General features: G+C 38.4%; 1 protein-coding gene across 2 annotated transcripts; it reads right to left on the bottom strand.

The window, feature by feature from the left end:
- Positions 1–10,777: 10,777 nt before the first annotated feature.
- Positions 10,778–18,042, bottom strand: Abd-B (Homeobox protein abdominal B). 2 transcript variants are annotated; one of them, XM_020962288.2, is made up of 5 exons: positions 16,055–18,042; positions 14,696–14,916; positions 14,416–14,620; positions 12,793–13,007; positions 10,778–12,728 (listed from the first exon to the last, which is right to left on the bottom strand). In XM_020962288.2, the coding sequence occupies exons 1-5, from the start codon at positions 16,806–16,808 to the stop codon at positions 12,537–12,539; spliced, it is 1,587 nt and encodes a 528-aa protein (XP_020817947.2). In that variant the 5' UTR covers positions 16,809–18,042; the 3' UTR covers positions 10,778–12,536. The 2 variants fall into 2 exon arrangements, with proteins under 2 accessions (XP_020817947.2, XP_086697133.1); XM_086841007.1 differs by having other exon boundaries at positions 14,416–14,617.
- Between the last annotated feature and the right edge of the window lie 1,399 nt (positions 18,043–19,441).

The raw sequence follows: 19,441 nt of genomic DNA, 5'->3' as shown, positions 1-19,441 counted from the left end.
ATTCCAGACCCGTTGCCATCTCAATTTATTGGCTACTTGAGTTTTTCCTTGCGACTCGTCTCACTTGGCGGGATCCCACTCGATCCTTGGGCCATGAATTATGGCGTTTCTTCATGTCTTCGACGGTTGACAATTTGTTTAATTATAATCGCGTTTAGAGAAGGCTCCTCCCTCGCCCAGCCCCCTCATCATTTTCCATCTCTTTGATAGTTGGACACACGTGTTCGTCTTTCCGACTTTTCCCCATTCAACTTTTTATGTGGGCTATAAATCAATTGGAAAAACAAGCGATAGCGGCCAATTTTAATTTGTGGAATGGATGTGAGTCGTTGGACATCGGTTTGATAAATGGCATGTTGTGGAATGGGAATACCCCTTATATGGGGGATATCCTTAGATGAAAATGTTCTAAGAAATGCTTAATTTGGAGCCATGATTACTTGTTTTGATTTGAAGTTGGGAACAAAAAGTATATATTCCTTAATTGGGTCCTTGTTGCAAATTGGTATTTATTGTTGCGATTGGGAAAAGAACAGCATTCTAATTGATCTTTATTTACAGTAAGTATACTTCCATTTTGAAAAGTTCTCTGAGTTCGACAACTAAAATCTCAATATTTATTGAAAAATTTTTCCGAATATTTCAAATTCTGTTTTGGAATGTTTTCGACCGCATTTTTCTGCTTAGAATTGGGAATCTAAAAACGAGAAATGAGAAAACCAGCAGCGACGTCAACGCCAACCAGCACAAACACATTCAAATCAGACCCACCAACACAGCGGCAATCGCTGCTTTCCACTTGTGGTGGTGAGCGAGCGAAGAGTGAGTTTCTCTGCGGAGCCAGGGAAGAGAGAAAAAGAGAAGTGACGACGAACTTCTTGAGATTTTACTGAACTACCCGCCCAGCGGCGCCATCTGGGTCTGGAAATGCGGAACTACGGCGTGCATTTGCAACACCAGAGGTCGCTGCAGGGGCGGAAATGTGCGTAACTGTAAATAGCGCGTAGAGGAAATTCGATAGGATTTCACAATTCGATAACTTGACAAAATAAGGATATTTATTTCCGGAATTCAAAATTAATATTGTGATTTATTTGTTTAATTGATGGAAAGTTAAGTGCCATTTCAGACACAAAGTTTTGTGAACCGGGTATTTCACATTCGAGCAAGTTTTTTGTTTAAATATTAAACAGAAATATAAAAACACTAATACCATTTTATTTTTGCAAACCGGAAAAGGAGAAAATTAACTATCTTTCCCTTAACCAATTTATATTTATCCGTTCTGGGTATTATAATTAAAGTCAAAAGTTTGTGAAGGACTCCATTCGACTTTAACAATTTATTAACCCGAGTTCATCTTGCCATCTCCATAAGAAAAAATAAATTTCGAAATTCCAAAATGTTTAATTAGGATAAATTTATACAAATTTTAAAGCTATTCACTCAATAAGCTTATCATTTAACCTAATAAAATAAATAACTTAAAAGTCTACCGAAAGGAAGTTAAAGTAATTTGAGCATAATTATAGTTATTCTAACTAAAATTATGACGAAAAGATCTTCATGTGGGCATATGATAGTTAAACCTGGATAAACTGCCAAAGATTCACAAGAAAGATTTTAAGTTACAAAAATGTATAAAGTTGTATTAACCGATTTAAATTAACTTATAAAAGCCTTTTGAATTAAAATGAATGCAACTTTTACTTAGATATAATAAATTTAATCAAATGTAAACTGCAAAGGAATATTACGAATAGCACGAAGTTTACTTTCTCGTCACGGAATTAATTTAATTGTATGTTATTTATGCAATTCGTGTTAATATTTTCTTGACGGACTTTGCTAAGTATATTAAATTATTATTTATCTGTTTCATATCTCAAATATAATAACCCAAGTAATTAACTCGCTTGTAAATAAACATGTGTATAAATTATACTTTTTTTTTTTGGAAAAGTACCAATTTTAAAATATTTGAAACAAGATATTCAAAGGACCTGCGGGCACTCAGTGTTCTGAGAAATGCCTTAGACTGTTTCAGACATTCGATACCTAAGGGTTTGTGTTTCCTTTTCCGCCATGCCATCAGGCCATTAGGGTCGCAGGCGAAAACTCACCACGACCGCTGAGCCCGTGGTGAGCTAACGACTCGATGGCTCCGCCCATTTTATAATGGCCACCGACGGCAAAGCGGCGCATGCGCCTGGAAAGCGAAGATGGAGGCCAAAGCGGATGGATAAAATTCAGTGAGAGGGATGGGGGAATTACCCCGCTATCACGACAGGATTTTCAGGCTTTTCCGTCGCCGATTTTCATTTTGGAATAAATTTATGCAAACGAGATGGGGCTCTGGGCGGCTCAATATTCTAGGCGGGCAATTAAAAGCGGGATGGCTTTATGATATCTCATGGGTGCCGCTGCTCAGCCGCTCCACCGTTCCGTTCCAAAACTCGGAGACAAAGGAGCCTTTTTTTTTATTGTCACGCTGCAGCGCATTGCAACATGTGGCATTAATTATGCGGCGATAATGTCTTGCTTTGTTGCCGAGAGTTTTGGGCGCTCCACGCTTTTTATGAAAGTGTCGGAATAAATTACATTATTTTTGGGCCGCCTGTTCCGCGGAACTGATAAGATGGAACCTGTGAAAGTGGGGACCGGGAACCCAAGCCGAACCCTCCTTCTATGATACTATCCCCGGCTGCTCTGGGGCTTTGGGTCTGTCTCTTGGAATTTTAATGAGTTGTAGGCGGTGGTGGTGACACACGATTGCCTGCATGTCAGCCATACATATGTACTTCTATTTATGTTCTTTTCGAACATATTCCCATTAATTTTTCGAACTGGGGAAAAGAGCACGCACTTTTCGTGGGTGAATGGGGCTGACTTTAGTCCCGTAAAGGGGGGCAATTAAATTGTGACAGAACACCATTCCACACGTCATCAATTAAGGGATTTATGTATTCATTCGATTGGGAGAAAGACTGAGCAGGAAGTGCCATATGTTGCAGTTACATCATCCATCTCCAGCTGGGTTCTGCTCTAGTTTTTGCCAACCCGTTTCAAAGATTTCTCTCTCTTGGAATTATCCATGGTCTCGTACTGCCCATTGTTTTGACCAAAATATTTTGAGGCCCGAGCTGCTGTAAACTGTTTATGATATGGTCATAAATGACCCGCCTTCACGCTTTCTCCGCTTTCTGAGCTCGAAACTCGGGATATGGGATCGGGATTTGGGATTCGGGATCTGGGATCTGGGATTGTCATCAGCATAATCCTTTCGAGTCGTGCTGATCCTGCCCGCCTTTTACGTCACTCGCCGTGGGCTTCCTTGAAAGCATTTCAGTTCGCACTTCCATAAATCACTTTGAGCAGAAGTGAAGAACCCTTTCAGCATTTTCTACCTGGTTGCCATTCAGATATTGCTCTTCTTCCGGAAATCGAATAATATATGCATTTCCCCTAAGAAACTTGACCGGACCAGAATTTGGAATAACTTAGGGTAGAATTAATTGCCAAAGAAGTCAATTTAAAAGTGGAAAGATAACTAACTTGGGGGGATTGTAATAGATTTTAACTAATCATACAAACTTCGCATTGTGTTAATCTCTATATATATATATTTTATTTATTTTTTATTTTATTTTTTGACAAGCATATATTTAAATAACTAAGCCAAAAAAGCATAAATTTTAACTCGAAAAGTTTTCCTATGTTAGTTTTTAATAGATTAAGAAATTTGCATACACAATTACAACTGAAAAGAAATTAAAATTTAGCCCATTTTATGACAATTTTAACGATAACCCCTTATAAAATTCTTAATTAAAAATAAAAAATTAATTTTTATCAGATATAGCTGTATAGATTTGGCTATTTATGCTGATCAAAAATATATATGATTTATTGGGTCGGAAACGAATTTTTTTAGTCCGTTGCAACCTTCTGACTGGCATTATAATACCCTCCAATGGGATAAAAATAAAGTAAACTAAAACTATCAAAGGTAATTTGTTTCAAGATATATTCCTAAGCTTTTAAATTTTGATTAGTAAAAGATTCTCCATTTTTCGGTGAAAGTAAGACTAATTTAAATAAATTCTAAAAGAATATATAAGGTTTTGGTTAAAGAATTATGATTGATGGAATTGTTATATTTGATTTATAACTTGTTAATCAGTTTAAGTGTTTTCTTTCCCTATGTAATGAAAAATAACATAAATATGCGATATGGATGTATGTATATACAAATATGTTTGTATAGTTTATAGTTTGAATATATAAACCAGTAGAAAGCAGTCTTATTGGCCCTGAACATAACGATTTAGTTGACTTTTGTGATGTGTTAACTATATGATCTTATAGGAATCTTTTATAAAAATAGGACTAAAAAAATTTAAACACAAAAAAAGTGTGGGTAATATATTAATAAGTTTTCATTGACATTGTCTTAATTCTTATGGGTAAATTTAAATATTCAAACAATAGAATATATTAACTCATATGAGTATTCGTGTAGCTATTGGAATATTAGTTTTTCCTTATTTTTGGTTGCCTCTTAAATATTTATTATATTTTAAAATATTTCATATAATATTCTCCAACTGTACAATTGGAAATTTACCAAGGAATAGTTTTAAATGTACTCACCTCAACCAAGGACCCTTTCAATTAGCCAAGTTGAAGGCGGTTTCGGATGGGGATACGTGACTGTGGGTCGAGGACCATGTTCAAATATACATATTTTAGCGGCTCCATGAATCAGAGTCGCTATTTACGTCTCGAATGTCAAAAACGGCGGCCACAAATCACTTTAATTGAAGTCACGCCCCGCGCACTCGAGGGATTCGAGTCGAAAGGCAGCTCCACCGGCTCCACTGGTCCTCCAAACCGCAAGTCGCAAATGCTGGCATATTCATTTCATATTTTTTTGTTATTTTTCTTTTTTTTTGTCCAATTATTAGTTTTCTTTCTTTATACATATATTTCTCGCACACGCGAAATTGTAATCCAAATTCACAATTAGGTAAACGAACGCGCGCGAAATCGTTACGAAGTTCTGTTTCTTTGTCATTATTATAAATAATTCTTTGTGTTCTTCTTAATTTTTTTTGGCAACAAGCGAACCCAAACCGGCTGGGTTTGATTTACAGCCACAACTTTTATTTTTTCTCCATTTTTTTTCTCCATTTTTTCTTTAGTATTAATTTTGGACCTCTTTTGGCCTGTATTTTTGGGTACCTTTTGGGTTCCCTTTTTCCTTCTGGCCAAAGCCATTGTTGTGGCTCGATTTCAATTATACACAATTGGCAGAGCACCGCCGCCGACAAAAGGTCGAATGGGAGCCACAGTCGGACCTCGAATGCGACACTGCGACTTGTGCAGCTCGGCAGGACAATGGAACCAGGACTGGGACTGGGACTGGGAACGGGAACGGGCGCAGGGAGCAGGACAGGATGTATCTCTCGTCTCGTCTCAGCTCAGTTCAGCTCCGGGCGACGCGACGGCGATGGCAAAGTGTCCAAAAAATAATATTTGCTGTTCACTTTGACACAAGGCGGCTGCAGTGGCAGAGCCGTTGGCAGAGCAGCCAGCGTCGTCGCAGATACGCAGATACATAGATACAATACATGAGAGGTACGTGTACGGTGCACGAGGCAAGAGCGGTGGTTGTCGGTGGCGTCTCCCAGTGCCGAGATGCCGACGAGGATGTGAGGATGTGCCGTGAACCTGGCGCAAAGACCGAAAACTGAAAACCGAAAACAGAACGGGCTGAAAAACCGAAGCAAGCGAAAGGGAAAAAAATGGGAATGGAATGGAATATGGAAGGTCGTAAACCCCCGGGGCAGCGCTGCGGCAGCGGAGATGATGGCAACACTTGCGAGTGCGAGAATCGAGAACTCGCCGGAGAACTCTGAAATTCTCATTCTCTGAATTCCCATTCCCCTCGTCGTGTTCCGTGGCCCGTTCTCGTGCTCGTTCCGAGACCCAATGCCAAAAGATGAAAAGCCAGGAGGAGCGGTGGGTCGTAAAATGCGCGTGTATCTTGCCTCTCTCTCTCTTTCACCCGTCTCCCTTGCTCTCATACGCCGTATGGCAGAAACAACCACCAGATACACACACACACACACACACACACACAGACCGGCTCATGTCCAATCATTTTATATACGCCATTTGCTGTCTGCCGCAGATACATTTGTATCTTTATGTGCGAAACAAGTCCGAGAGTCGCCCAAAAAAAAAAAAGAAAAAAACCCAAGCCAAGCCAAGCCAAGCTGTATCTGTATCTGAAGCTGAGGCTATATTTGAAACTGAATACTGAAACTGACACTCGAGTTTCGAGGCTGACGACATCGACGAGTCAATTTTGAATTCCAGTTTCCCAGCCAGGCAACGGTGGTTGTTGCCGTTCTAATCATTTGATTGTTATTCCTTCGACATTCTATACTCCGCTCATCCCGGTATCCCAGGGATACATCTCTTCCATTTTCAACCCCAAAAACGAGTTCACATGGCAGCCATCTCCCGGAGGCTTATCTTTTGATTACCAGATCGAATCGTATTGAATTAGGTACATATTTTCAGCACTTTGTGACAACTTTTTACCATTACCCCGCATATGCCGCAAATTCGACATGGATAAAAAGTGTTTTAACCCTCAGAGTATCTAAGATTTTAAGGATTTAACTTCAATTTCCAACAATATATGTATACCTACTACTTATTTTATTTTTCATAGCCATGTTTGCTAAATATTTATTAAAATTAAAAGTCAAAATTAGGGAGGCAAACTTGCCATATTTATGTGATTAAAAGATTTGTGGAAATCTTGTTCATGTAGGAACTTCTTTTATAATGCAGATACTTATTCCTGTTAACCTCTTTCTGTCAAAATATAGATTATAAATCATTTCTTATTAATTATACTTGCAAATCATCGTCCGTTACCTGATTAGTTTGAAATACACATGTGGTATCTTTATGATACATATATTTTTAAAATATAAAGAATAAAGGAATACTAATCTATCAACATACAATTAAATGCCTTGAAATATTTATAACTAAAATTGACAAGTTAGCATCGAATGCCAAAATGTTATTTAATTCTTTTATTTTTTCCATACTCCATATGATTTGACTAAACAGTCGATATAGATAATCAATTACATCTATTTTCCCGAAAGACTACATTAAAATTAATTTCTATTTTCACATAGGTTCGAAAAAATGTCGATACGATTTCTGTTAAATACATTTTTTTAAGTGAATACTTTACATATTTCGAAAATTTAAGTATGACTTTTCATTTCAATTTCTGGGAATCAAAATAATAACTTAAGCACCTTTGGGTAAAATTCCCTTGATTAATGGTTAATTAGGTTAAGATTGCGATTGAATTGCTCTGCTAAAATATAGGTATAGTATCTGGGTAATGTTATCGTTTCTGTATAATTTTCTCTATAATTCTACAAAATTTGATCTTCAAATTTTATAGCGAATTTCTGCGTTCAACTAATCAAATGGCTTCAGAAAAATATAATAATAAATGTTGCCAATATTGTGTAAACAATAGCAATAAGAAGAATATGAGAGAATATCAGAGTTCTTAGGGTACTGTTTTTAAACATTATAAATTAAATATTTTATTTAGTTTATAACTAAAATCTCTAAAAATTTTAGCAAGCCAAATTGTAAAAGTTTCAATAAATCAATTAAATCCTCCTTTTTTCGACAGGTAACTCTAAAATCAAAATATATCAATTAACAAGGATATCAAGAGTTTCTCCATTAATAAATTTATACTTTACTAGTCTTATTGAAGTTACTGACAAAAATAAGTGTAAAAACTTATAGTTCGGTTTACTTTTTACAGAGAACCACACTTCAATCGATTTGTTTTAAAATGCTTGCCTCTCGGGAAACTACGATTTCGGTGTTGGTGGTTGGTGAGTCCGTTGGACGCAACCACCCGCTGAGCAGACCCATCCCCATCCCCAATAAGAGACCCTGTTTCAATCCAACCCCAAGGAGCACATTGCAACCCACCGCCGTTCGATGGGTGAAGCTGCTTTCTAGTACATAACGTAAAAAACGCATGAAACCGAACCGAACAGAACCGAAGCTGAGGCTGAAGCTGAACCTGAAGCTGAAGCTCTTTATCTCGCAATCTGTGAACCTTTCGAGAAAGAGGGGAAATGCCATGGCAGTGTTTACATAGCAGGGTGCATTTAATGGCATTTCCCGCTCCGCACACGAAGCCTCTAAGCTCGGGGCATCGATGAAAACTTATTCAAATTTATATAAAGGTAGATAGATCGGAGTGAGAGGTATATATATACTATATGTACTACATGCATCTATCGGGTGTCTCAAGTAGGGGTTGAATGGCATTTAAACAACGAACAGATTGTGTGGGGTTCAGTTTTATGATCCCAAGCGAAGGCAATTATCAATGCAAATATTTGCTTTTGATATTGAATCGAAATCCTAATGAGATGTACCCTTTAGACACATGTACTTTAGATATATGTACTGTTACATGATAAATATTGTATATTACTGCAAACATCTGGCGCAAGGAATTGTAATGAATAAATGTTCAGATCCCTAAAACTTTAAATAAAGAACAAAGAAAAATAGTATAAATCTTGGAATTTATAGAAATTATATTAAATTTAAACGCAGATGAATTGATATGTTTATTTGTAACTTGACTTACTAAAAAGTAGTAATCACAATTCGATAACATTGCAAGGCGGTAAATATTGAAAACCTTTAGAGAGTTACACCATTTAATTATCTGCTTTGTTAGGAAAAAGTATTATTTTTTAGTTCACTAATAAGATAACTGAACAGTTAAGGAAGCTAGCCCCGAGAAGCCCTAGTATATATGTATAAGATTAGTAAACCAAAGATGTATAAATCTAAATTTGTATGATTTCAAATCGATATTGTCCATATATGCATTAATTTCAATTTGTATAGCTTTTCTTTTCATGTTCTTATAGCCTTAACAAATCTGAATACTAAGTTTTTAAATATAACACATTTAAAAATTTTGCAAATTTTTGACAATTTTAACGATCAAATCAACGAATTAAATTAAACAATCTTATCAAATTTTTGAAATTTTGAAAAATGTTGAAGTTTTTGCTTCTTTTTGAACTAGGCTAGATCGACTCAGCTGTTGATGCTGATCCAGAATATATATATTTTATAGGGCCGGAAATGACTGCTTCACTGAGTTGCAAGCTTATGACTAAAACTATAATACCTTCCAAAGGTATAATAAAATAGCAAAAGTTGGAAATATTAAAAGGGTAAGTACTAGTAGTCGTGAACAATTTATAATTTAATTAGGCTGTTAACTTTGATAAGATAAACCTTAATACAAATTGCTGAGTCACTTTGAATTAAAATAAAGTAATGCGAGCCATGGCAATAAATGAAAAAATAATTGCATAGCAAGCAGTAAGCTTCTTCTTGGTTATATATTCATATTGCATTAAACAGGTGATATTTCTGGATCGAAGGGCAATCCCAATCACTACCACTATCACTTCCACTATCACCATCGATGTTAACAGGGAGGCGGCCACGAACAGAATGAGGCCGGCGGGCGGGCTGTGCCTCTATTTATAGTCCCCGAGTGAAGAGAACAGAGAAAGTGAGAGAGAGAGCTAGGCTAACAGAGAAAGTGAGAGAGAGAGAGCGAGAGAGAAAGAGGTACCTATAGAGAAAGGCAGACGCAGATACATAGAGAGAGGGAGCCATAGAGCGAGGGAGGGATCTGGAGACAGAGTAAAAACGCTGGATAAAGTAAGAGCGGCTATATGATATAGTCGTTCGATCCGGCTCATTTCACCTTACATATACACAGTGAGAGAATTTATAACATTAATATTAACTAACATTAACATAACTATTCAGATCGAACTACTGACTATATCGACATGGCTGTTGATGCTGATTAGGAAATTATATTCTTGACTAAAATTATAATATCCTTGAACTCCTGTTTTAATTTGCATACCTTTTTTAAAGTTATCTACCAATTTCATCAATAATTAAATTTTTTAATAAACCATTTAAACCATTTCCTTTTAAAATGCACTAAAGTCAGAGTTTAATTAAAACTTTAAATCCAAATTACTTACGCTTTTCTCATAAAGAACCATATGCCAGTATGATATAGATATTTACATGTAGATATTAAGAAAAGTTCCAGAAACACAGTTACATAATAATTTATTTAATCTTAAGACATATGCCGAAACAAGACTATTAATTCTAGTTTTAATTTATTTAAGCACTGTATTACAATACCAGTTGAGAACAGAGATGGTAACGAAAAATCAGAAAAACCCAATGGAAACGAAAGAAAATTTCAAAGAAAATATAAACGTATTTATGATGTTTTATTTTGATGACCAGAAAGCCTAGTTTTAGTTTTTCAATTTGGCTGAGAGAGCTGAGATTACGAACTGATCCGCTTACGAGTAAGTGCAGTACATACGTATTTTGATTTACGTGGTGTACGAGTACGAGTACCGAGTATGTTATGGATGTCTATGAGTAAATTCGATGGTGAGAGAGGTCGTTTGCGATGTGTTGACATCCTCCTCTTTGGTGTACTTACCGAAAACAAAAACAGATACAGGAGATGAGAAATAAATCATGGAAAATAATTCGAAATATACAGGATATAATTAAATAATGGTACAGCGATCATTGAAAAAACCGCCAAAGAAGTTGGAATACGTTTGAATTGTGTGTATATTTTTTGCACTGCTGCAAATTGTTGTATTTTATTCACAATAATTAACTTTTTAAAAAAGAGAATTGCTAATGCTAGATTAAAATTCACTAAACAAACTATAATCGAACATAATCATAAACATAACCGACTTTAGACTACAACTTATCGAGGGCTCGAAATAATAATAATACAAGAACATGAATAAAGCAGTGGGTGAAATCATTTCTTCATCAATTATGCATATATCTAATTATACACATATAGAATGAGAGGCATAGGTGTGTAGGTGTAGGTGTATAGGCTTTAGGATTAGGTTTAGGTTTTAGCATAATAATATAATGCTCGGGGCAAAACATTAACAAAATCGATAATTACACAACACAACTAAACTTAGACTTAATATCAGGATCAAGCGGCATCGATACACATGAAAATATATGTATATGCATATGTACGATTACTATATGGTATATAGTACTATGTGTAAGTTATATAAGTAGCTGTTACGGTATGCTAATTACTTTCTCCTCGACATGTCCACCCCGTCCATCGATTCCTTTCTCTTGTTTTTTTGTTTTTTCTGTTTTTGTTCACACTCGCTTACTTTAGTAAAATGTATATTCATCTTCATTTAGATTTTCTTTAGTTTTGTGTATGCTGGATTTAGTACGAGTAGTTTAGAGTTAATTTAATTCGAAAGCGACTTTCAACTATGGAGTAAACATGCACACACACATTGAAAATTTGCGACTTACTATTATACCATTTGCTAAAATCGAATTCGACTTCATATATCATACACATATCGAATATCTTCAATTTATATATCTGCATTTAGATTAATTTATCGAGTGGTTGCTTTGGCCGGGAGGTACCGGCGCACTGTCTTAGTTTATATACAGGAACTTAAAGGGTATCAAAGGACACGACACGACGAACATCGAACACGAAAAAATTTATCCTAGGCCTTGCGGAGTGTGTGTGTGTGTGTGTGCGTGTGTTGGGAGGATCTCGAAAATTGTTAAACAATTCGTTTTGTTTTGTTTTTTAAGAACATTATTTTGTTTTTTGCTGGGTCTACAATGTGCTCATCCTAATTTAGCCGCTCTTAAATGGATAGTTATGGTAAAATCTACTACTCGAACGCGTGTATTCATAATTTATGCGGGATTATATTCACGTTGACGTTTAAGTATATTCATATTCATAATATATAATTCAGAAAATTCATGGTGCTCGCTAAGTTTAATGAGAGCGTCAAGAGAAGTACATATAGTACATATACATATATATTTTCATATTCCATATTTGCTGCTTCTGCTGCCATCTTACTCGTATCTATATATTCAACTACCGAACTAAGCTGCTGGGTCTGGGATCTCTGGGGATCTCTACAACTGACTTAATAATTAACTGCATTCCAATCGTTTGTCAGCGATGCCAGCGCGGTACTGGGCTGCCACAGATCATGATCCTTCAACCTCCTCCTCATCCTAGAGATCTCTCTGGGTTTTGTACATTTTACTTTCACTTTCTCATTATATATATCTCCATTCGCTGGCTAACAGGGAAAGTCCAGGGCCAGCTCGTTCTTGATCAGATGGTGGTTCGGATCGGTCAGGGGATGGGGATTCGAATGCGGATGCGTATGAGGATCCCCCTGCGAGTTCGGCTGCGGCTGCGGCTGCTGGGGATTCACCGAACTCGGATTGGCTAACTGCTAGTAGGTGGCAAAGCCCATTGCTCCCGCACTGCCATTGTCCAAGGGTCACTGGTGCATCTTCGTGGAGTGGTGACCCATGCTCAAGCCAAGGTTCAGATGATGGTTGCTATGATGCTGCTGTGTTGGCTGCGCATGGTTGTGATTGCTGCTCGAATTGTTGTTATTATTCTGCTGATTGGCCTGGCGCTGTGAGTTCTTCTTGTTCTTCATGCGCCGATTCTGGAACCATATCTTAACCTGAAAAAATATTATATATAGTATTAGATTCCTAGTTGATAATTTTCCAAGTAGTAGAACTCACCTGTCGCTCGGTCAACTGCAGATTCCTGGCCAGCTCCCAGCGCTTCTGCTTGGACACATAGGCATTAAAGAGGAACTCCTTCTCCAGCTCCAGGGTCTGGAACTTGGAGTAAGGCTTTCGCTTTTTTCGGACTGACACCTGGCCGGTCCACTCGTGCAGGGCGGTGTTGGGCGTGCAAGGACCCACAGCACCCACCGACAATCCACCAGAGGCTCCTGAAAAAAATAATATAAAAGGGTTTTTAAGGTTAAAGTCAGCAGACAAAATCAAAAAACTGCTGGTGGTCCCCGCACTATTTCCGTTTTTAATGTAATATCAGATCGTAAAGTTTATAGAGCAATTAAGGAAATTGTTTAGCAATAAGCGTTATACAAAATTATTCAATTCAGTGTTTATGGCCCCTTAATTGGCTGCAGTACAGGGAGCGGGGCTCCGAATTGGCATGAGGCCCATTCACACCCGACTGAGTAATGGGTAATGGATAATGGATAATGGATAATGCATACATTCGTTCCCGGTCATTGGGCTCCCAAATGAAGCATTTAAGTTTATGCTTAAGCAATGTGACAATTTGGATTTATTTTTTTAGTTACATATAACTATAATGGGTCATTGATAAGACATTTATCTTGTCTTGCATTGCACACAATTTAAATAAACCTAAGAGAATATTAATAAATAAGTTTCAACCCCACTCTGACATCTCACTTATTGAAGGTGTCTTTTGAAAACTTGTCAACTATTTAGGTGTTGTGAATATTGGAAATATGCATACTTGGCCTTCGCAAAACTTGTTAGAGTAGCCATTGAAGTGCCTGCTTTTTTATGATATATAACCCGATAAAAACGTTTCTTTAGTATTGGGGAATCCCTAGGTGATTAGTTGACAGAACTTAAAACTCTCAACTTCTGGTGATAAGACGACACCAGCGAAACATAGCCTCCATAGAATGTGCTTCCAACGACTTTCACACCCACATTAAGGCGTAACGTTAGCCAAATAGCGACAATCGATTTATGGGCTGTTTTGCACTACGCTAATTGAACGGCAAGTTTGCCGTTTCGGTTTCGGTTTTTGCAATTCGTTTTTCCAAGCCGATAAGGTGACAACAGCAGCCAACGAAATGCACATGGAAAAATCGAAGATACTTTCTAAATGTTCTGAGTTACTTCTTTTACATTTAATTCAAATGAGTTAAGATACAAAATATAAATCAAATTTAATTAAAGCTGTCTACGTTTATGTTTTCAAACTGGTAATGTATCTTAAACCTATAGTCTTTATAAAACGTATTTAATTGGCTTTATTTGTTGAATACTAAATACTTTCACTAAGAACACATTTTGGAGTGTTTCATAAATAAAAGGAATGCCAAGTCTAGAACTAGTATAAAATCTCAGAAAATACCTCAAGTATAAATACCAGAATAATATTTATTTTATAAATAAATTAAATTAAATGCCGCAATTAATCTTTTGTAAAATGCTTCAAGTAATTGTATGTATTTTATGAATTAATTAAATTAAATACGAAATTTAAATATTTATAAAACGATTTAAGTAAATATTTGTTCCCGTGTTGAAGCTAACCTTCCCTTGACTCTCCCAACATCTCCAACTTACCTGAGCTGGAGTAGGCCTCACTGGGATAGCCCCGTAGACCGCCCGGCGAGGAGTACGTGGGCGGCTCATAACTGGACTGCGAGGTGCCCTCGACGGACTGCCGGGCCGCTGCTGCCGCGCTCACGTGTCGGTCCTCGGTGGCGCTCATGTAGGCCGCCGCCGCCGCTGAGGTCGGCTGGTCGGTGCGGTAGTTAGGCCAGTACTGCTGCGATAAGGAATTGTTCATGGCAGGTGCATCTTGGGGGGGGGGCTAATGGCGTGCCAGGTGTGGCGACCTCACCTGAAACTGGGTGTCTGGGTAGTAGGGGAACATGTGCTTGCGATCCCGCTGCTCCATGTAGTACTGCGACGCGGAGGCGTGGTACTGGTTGAAGCCGTCATCATTGTATGGCCAGGGGGCCGTGTGCCGCTTGACCGCCGCCGAGGCGTCCGTCTCAAAGCCCGGACCTGGCCGGATGGCGGGTATGTGCAGTGGCGCTAATTGGATGGACATATTGATGTCTGAAAGGTAACGAAAGTGGCCTATTAATATCTAGTCAATCTTTGCGTGGGAGTGTGTATTTTTACGACTATTTATGAATACTTAATGCGACCTAATAGATCTCAACTAAAGGTAAAAGAATTGCCTTATCATACTAATTGTTAAATACTTAAATAAGTATCTTTACTCATTTATAATTTCACGAATGCATAAGTTTCACAAAAATGTATCTTAACCTAATAAAATGCTACATTCCAGTGCCCTCTCAGCAAGTAATGTCTTTAAAAAAAAAGACAAGTTGCAATCCATAATACTTTACCTTTGTTTTACCTTAGTTATATATTTGAAATAAACATAAATAATAAGCCCTTAATATAAACACTTATTTTCATTTCCCAATGAAACCCTTTTAAATATGTACGAAAAGAACGAAACTATAATATCAATAAACAAAAAGTTATTAATTTTTAAAACCTTTTTCGTAAAAAAATCTATAATGAGTAAATTTTCACACAAACGATTAAAACCTCATTTAACGGTACTCATTTATAGAACCACCCATGAAATACATATTGTTGGTTATAGGCCCTCTTATCACCTCTTCTATGGCAGAGCGATGAACTAAACAAAACTTAAAATATTATTTAATATGATTGAAAGAAAAGTTTTACTATTTCATGTCTAATTTGTAAATTCTTTTTCATAAAGAATATTATAAAGATTTCTTTTAAAATATTTTATTGAATGATTCTTTGAAGTTTTAGATTTCGTTAAACAATTCTCCTGAGTTTGATTATATTTTTCTTTTTTAAATATACCGAAGAGAATTATAACTATTTGGTAACTCATTCTTTTTCATCAATTTTAAAAATTTATTTTTCAAGTAGGGTTAAGAATTTTCGTAGAAGAGCTTCTTAACTTCCCAAAAGAATCCTTATTCTTTCTTAAACTTTTTATCATCTGTTTTTTAAAGAATTTTAAAAATGTTTGAAAGAATTCAATTAATTTCTCTAGGTTGTTGAATTTTAAATAGCCTATAAGAACTTGAAGCCCCATTTTTTTACAACATAGCTTTCCTACAACGTAACTATCAGAGCAGACAGGATTTTTGTAATATATCAATAGGATTTTGCATTCACATCATTTCAAGGACCTCACCTTCCTTCTGGGAACTAACACTGGAGGGAGAAACACTGGCTGTGGTCGGCGCCACGATCTGCGCCTGGCCAGAAGCGACCGCTGAGTTCTGTTGCTGCTGCTGCTGCTGGAGATTCGAGGAGGCGCCACTAGCCACACTATTTGGGGTTTGTTGCTGCTGCGGCAGTTGCTGGTGGTGCGGCGATGTGAGATGTTGCTGCTGCGTCTGCTGCTGCTGCTGCTGTTGTTGTTGTTGGGCGGAGGGACCAGTAGGTGTTTGGGCGGGACTGAGGGCACCGGCCACCGTTGGTGTAGTGGCCAGCTGTTGCTGCTGCTGTTGTGGGTGTTGCTGCTGCTGCTGCTGTTGCTGGGGAGCGGGGAGGTGTTGCTGCTGCACGGAGACAATGGGCACGGGCACTGGTGGATGTGGATCCTCGTACATGACCGCATGGGTGGGCGTGGAATGTGTGGTGGGCGTCGTCTGCTGTTGTTGCTGCTGCTGCTGCTGCTGCTGCAGCACCGCGGAGGGCGATGTTGCAAGTTGCTGTTGCTGCTGCTGAAGGTGGGGATGCGCGCTGTGGTGATGGCTGGTGGTATGCAATGGCTGAGGCAGGTGGTGGTGCGCATGGTGATGCAGCTGCTGGAGATGTTGTTGCTGCTCCTGCTGCAGATGTTGCTGCTGCTGCTGCTGTTGTTGCTGTTGCTGCTGCTGCTGCTGCTGCTCCTGCTGCTGCTGCTGTTGCTGCTGCTGCTGTTGGAGATGATGCTGCTGCATGGCGGGATGCGGATGCGGCTGCAGGTGCGGGTGGGCGGTGTGGGCGTGGGTGTGTGTATGATGCCCCCACCACGCCCCGGCAGCGGCGTGCGACCCGACTGCCGAGACATCGTGGGGGTCGTAGAGAGCGCACGCCAGCGGGATGGTTGGGGTCTGGGGGAGGGGTGGAATATTTACGGTTATCTTGCACGCGTTTCACTCGAACTGGCGAAAGGAATCGAAGTTCTTCCGGGGTCGATCGCCGCGACCCGCCAACCGCTTTTTCGGGGTCTCTTACTCAGTTTCTCTCTTAATTCTCCTTTTATATTTAATTACAATTTTTGTTTTTTTATAATTTTTTGTTTTAATGTTTTTTAGTTTTTTCCTTTTGTAAAATCCAAAAATTCTTTAGCCTTTGGATTTTTGCGTACCGCACACGCACACAGACGAGGCGTACACGCTTACGCACTCACACACACGCACACAGCTTAAAGAGCGAACGACAAAAGAGAGTCACTTCGCAGTGTTGTTGCTGCTGTGGCACAGGGGGCGGATGAATTCGATCGAACGGCCAGAAAAAAGAGAGTTTCCTCTGCACAGGGTGTTCGCGGTGTTCAAAATCTCACAAAATATTCAAATTGGGTATTTTTGAATTTGGTTCTTATGTTGTTTTTTTAAATTGGAAATTTAAAAACACTCGTCTGGTTTCTGTTTATTTTTTCGTTTCTATACGTTTGGCTTTGCTTTGCTTTTCCTTTTTCCTTGGTTATTTTTATTTTGATATTTTGTATTAATTATAATAAATAATTTATTATTGCCGACTGTGTTTTTGTTTTTTAGTTTTTTCGATGCCGGCACAAATCGCGACTGGGTGTTGTTGTTTCCACTGCTGCTGCTGCTGGGGCTTGCCTTTTTATGTTGCTGGTCATAAAATTTGATTTTACGACCAAAACAAACAATTAAACTCAATGTTTGCAACAGTTAACAAAAATGTTATTATTTTTCCCACACATTTGCTGGCCGTGTTGTCTTCTGATTGTGATTTAATATATTTGTTTGATTTGTTTTTTTTTCCTTTCTCGATTTCCAGCTTAAGTTTGAAAACTGCTCGAAATCGTCCAAGTCCCTGGAGCTTGTGAGCTTCGTCCAGAGGTTGCAAGAGGGGCCTCTGTGTGCGTTGTGTTGTTGCCGCGGTGGCCGTTGTAGCTGCTGCCCAACCGAACGGAGCGAACGAACAATCGACGATAACACGCTGGCAGAGTTGAAATCGAACTGATGCCAGAAACGGAAACACTGACATCGCCAAGCGGCGGCGACATGACAAACACACACACGGACACATGGACACACGGACGCTGAAAACCAGAAACGGCGCCGTGTCCGTGTGAGGCGAAAGAGAGCGCGCGCATGCGCTCACTTGGTGGTGGTTTCCCAGCAGGGCGCTCTTTTCTCAGTGGCGTTATGCACACGTACACTATACACAGCGTGCGTGTGGATCCCAGCAATACGAGATTGTGTGTGTGTGTGTGTGTGAGTGTGGGGTAAAGAGAGCGCCCGTCTGGGTTCTAAGGGGGATACGACTTACAAAAAAAAAGAAAATATTACCGGAGACGGAATCTGAATTTTTTCAATTCAACATTCTGGAATTCGCTGAGCTCAGCAGGTGCTTGCCGGGGTCAGTAAAGGTGGCACCCACACATGCACACACACTGTACACCGTACACTATACGTGTGTAAGACTCTTCGAGTGCCATGCCGCTCACTGACTCATCAGTGGAGGAGTGCTCTTTCAGCGGGGGCTGATTTGAATATTTAACACGCGCGCACCGCAGCGCCATCTATGGCAGAGATTTCAGTATTGGAATGGGGAAGGGGGTCCAAAAGGGGTTTTACATGTTGTGTGTAAGTTAGTTTACACACATCTCCTGGTTGTGGTATCGATTTCAATATAAATTCTAAACAAAAATCTAAGATTAGACCTATTTTTAAACTTTTGAATAGGAAAATATATAATAATAAAAATATTGTTATTTAGTTTCTCTAAATGTATTCCCTCCATCGCTTGTTGTTTCCTTATCCCAACAGCAAAAATGGCGCTAATTAATGTTAATTAGCTAAACAAATAGATGCGTGCGCCAGCTCCTTTGACAAATTATTACAGCACAATTGGAATCAAGGAATCCCCGGGCTCAAGTCCACCCCTATATCCTTTGTCACAACTTCCCTCCCTAGCTGTTTTTCTTACATTTCTACGGATTTCCTTCCCTTTCCCGCCTAAGGCGGCAATTGCCAAATTTAACGCTGCAATGGACAATTATTATGGGAATTTTATGGCAATTGCCAATGGAAGAAAAGAAACAGAGGAGAAAACAGAGTCGAGGGCAAAGAAATGTTAACAAATCGTAAAAAGGATGCGACTGAGCAAACCCTTAACCCGTTCTCAGTCAAATGTGTGTGTATGTACATTGTACAATCACATAAAAATCCATATACGGCAATTACAATAATACATTTATGTAAGGGTTTTGAAAAAAATCTGGAAGATGATATTTTAAAAATCTCTTTTTGATATATAACTATAAATTTGTACAGATTTGTTAATATTGGAATATATATAAATATTTTTAAAGCTTAATTATAAATAAACATATTTT

Source organism: Drosophila serrata, unplaced genomic scaffold, assembly GCF_035046125.1.
Source record: "Drosophila serrata isolate PLE 108 unplaced genomic scaffold, ASM3504612v1 contig_382, whole genome shotgun sequence".
NCBI lineage: Eukaryota > Metazoa > Arthropoda > Insecta > Diptera > Drosophilidae > Drosophila > Drosophila serrata.
Note: the sequence above shows the minus strand (reverse complement) of the source record. Positions and strands in the feature narration are given on the sequence as shown.